This window comes from Penaeus japonicus, unplaced genomic scaffold (genome assembly GCF_977035675.1).
Source record: "Penaeus japonicus unplaced genomic scaffold, GWHDUDI00000001_assembly GWHDUDI00000001, whole genome shotgun sequence".
In the NCBI taxonomy this organism is placed as follows: domain Eukaryota; kingdom Metazoa; phylum Arthropoda; class Malacostraca; order Decapoda; family Penaeidae; genus Penaeus; species Penaeus japonicus.
The window spans coordinates 38,602,434-38,604,933 of NW_028234403.1; the positions used below are offsets into that span (position 1 = coordinate 38,602,434).

The following is a 2,500-nucleotide window of genomic DNA, read 5'->3' on the forward strand; positions in this document are numbered from 1 at the left end:
AAATTTCTACAGCTGGTAACACAGTACCAATGATATTCAAATTATGTGTAGAGTTATTAAACACTACAGATAACTAAAATCTATCAACATTGTCTTTCTACTGTTGAGGGAATTCCAATAATTTTGTCTGCTTATCTGACAACAATAAAAGGTCTTACAATCAAGCATGTTATAATAATTATAACGGAATAAAAATTAGACACTATTTAGTAGAGTTCAGACGTAGTTGGTGGCATTACTGATCAAAAGTACTATTAAATTATCTAACACTGGTTTCATTGACTCTTTACATGATTTTTCACTGTCTGGAGCATTGACTGGACAGGACAAACTTAATCCCCTGCTATGAGAAACTTGACATATTCTATATAAAGTGTAATTTATAAATGAATAAACACACACACACACACACACATATATATATGTGTGTATATATATATATATATATATATATATATATATATATATATATATATATATATATATATATGTATATGTATATGTATATGTATATGTATATGTATATGTATATGTATATGTATATGTATATGTATATATGTATGTGTATGTGTATATATGTATGTGTATATGTATACATGTATATGTATATGTATATGTATATATGTATATATGTATATGTGTATCTATATCTATATATATATATATTCTCTCTCTCAAATTTTTGAACTTCTAGTCATCCCAAGACCCATTTCTTGTATCTACTCTTAAACAAGTATTTTTTGTAAACACAGCCAAGCTAAACCAAAGTACAATCAATTTTAGCATGATGCTTATTTTGCAAATGCAAAATCTGGCTGGCAGGTTAGTTCTTTTAGTTGTGCTACAAGAACCAATAGTCAGGAACTAACAATTGCAAAATATAAATCAAATTAACTTCCACAAAAGTTAATTGAAGATAATGCTTAAAAAAATACTTAAGAAAAACAATAACATATCACCCTATCTGCCACATATTAAGTATCCTTAATAAGCTTCAATGTCTATGTGAACTGCTTCCCGAAATATATGAAACACCTGACAAAATTACTGTAGATAGAACAGGAAGATGTTAAATTAAATTCTAAGTTCACGGAGATCTATGGCCACTGGTACTGATTTCTCATAAATCTGTGATATCTAATCAAATGCATTTCCCTATTTAATGACATCTGTCAATTATGAATGACCAATTAGGTTTGTCAGTGCACATTCTATTATGCACTCACACACACAATAGGTGGTTTTACAAGTGACTGGCAAAGATATGAATTTTAGAATACTAATTCTTGTGCAATCCCACCTCTGCACAAGTTGCATGATGAGCCTGTGACACAGATGATGCATGTTCATCTGATTAGGGTGGGAACTACCTAGTGTGTACCTATGGGTAGTGAAGTATTTCTGTGCAGATGACATTGTACTATAACAATTTGTTCAAGAGCCCCATGCAAAACCTATTCAGATATGCACATAAAATCTAATTGCCTAGTGATTCCCATTATATTACACGTGAAATACAGCAAAGGTCAACTTATTGGCCCCCTCCCATGCAAAGAATTCATATCCCCATGAGAAAATCATAAATAATGAAGGATTCAGTTAGAAAACAGAAAATACTACCGAAGATAAAGTTAACTGACATGAACATACTTGTGAATCACACAGCTTTCACAGTACCAGGTACACTGAATGAAGCCTTACCGTACCAAGTACATCTAGATGTGTACCCAACACACTTCACAAAATCATACACAAATTCTTCGAATACTAAAATATTCGTTTCATGGTGGCATATAATAATTTTGACTAGCTTTTTCGATCAATTGTTCTACCGATTTCACGAATCGGCGTCTTCAAATTTCACTTTTCCCAAGAGCGCATTCAGATGCGATTTCCGACATTGACTTCTAAATATTCTAACTGGTACGTAGAAACTAGCACTGATGCTATCCTAACACCATCCAACTATTTATAAATCAGTCTGACACCGTACACGGTCGAGACGAAAAGAAAACCAACGAGAAAGTAAACACCATCACGCCGCTCGCCATCCCAATTTGCGTCATGACACTTCACAACAGAATTTCAACCTCGCTCTTATTTACCATAGGCATATATTCCACGAAGGAGGTCCTCTCTTAGTCCCATGTTATCGAAGGTTGGGACGACCTCCACCTCCTCGCTGGTCTCGAACTCGACATTGGAAAGGTCTTCGGGGATCACTCTTCTCACGCGTCCTTCCGCCATGGTGTTTACTGCCGCTCTGTTCTCCTGGTCAGGAACCCCGGAATGCTGGACGAAGGAACGGAACGAAACGCGGAGTATAAAACGAAGTTATGACAAACTTTTTTGGGGTGGATCTTTTTTAATCACTGTGAGGCTGTCTTCACCTTGCAACTGCATGATGTAGAATAGAAAATGGAAAGTCTGCCCATAGTAGTGCTATTTTATATCAGTATGCAGTTGTAAGTATATCTATTTAATTTCTGTGGATAATAGA

General features: G+C 34.5%; 1 protein-coding gene across 1 annotated transcript in view; it reads right to left on the reverse strand.

Annotated features, from left to right (window-relative positions):
• LOC122267064 (eukaryotic initiation factor 4A-III) overlaps positions 1–2,287 on the reverse strand; it is an 8,257-nt gene extending 5,970 nt beyond the window's left edge. Inside the window, exon 1 of the mRNA XM_043037037.2 lies at positions 2,106–2,287. Coding sequence (XP_042892971.1) covers positions 2,106–2,247 — 142 coding nt within the window. The 5' untranslated portion in view covers positions 2,248–2,287. The remainder of the gene's footprint in view (positions 1–2,105) is intronic.
• Positions 2,288–2,500: the final 213 nt, after the last annotated feature.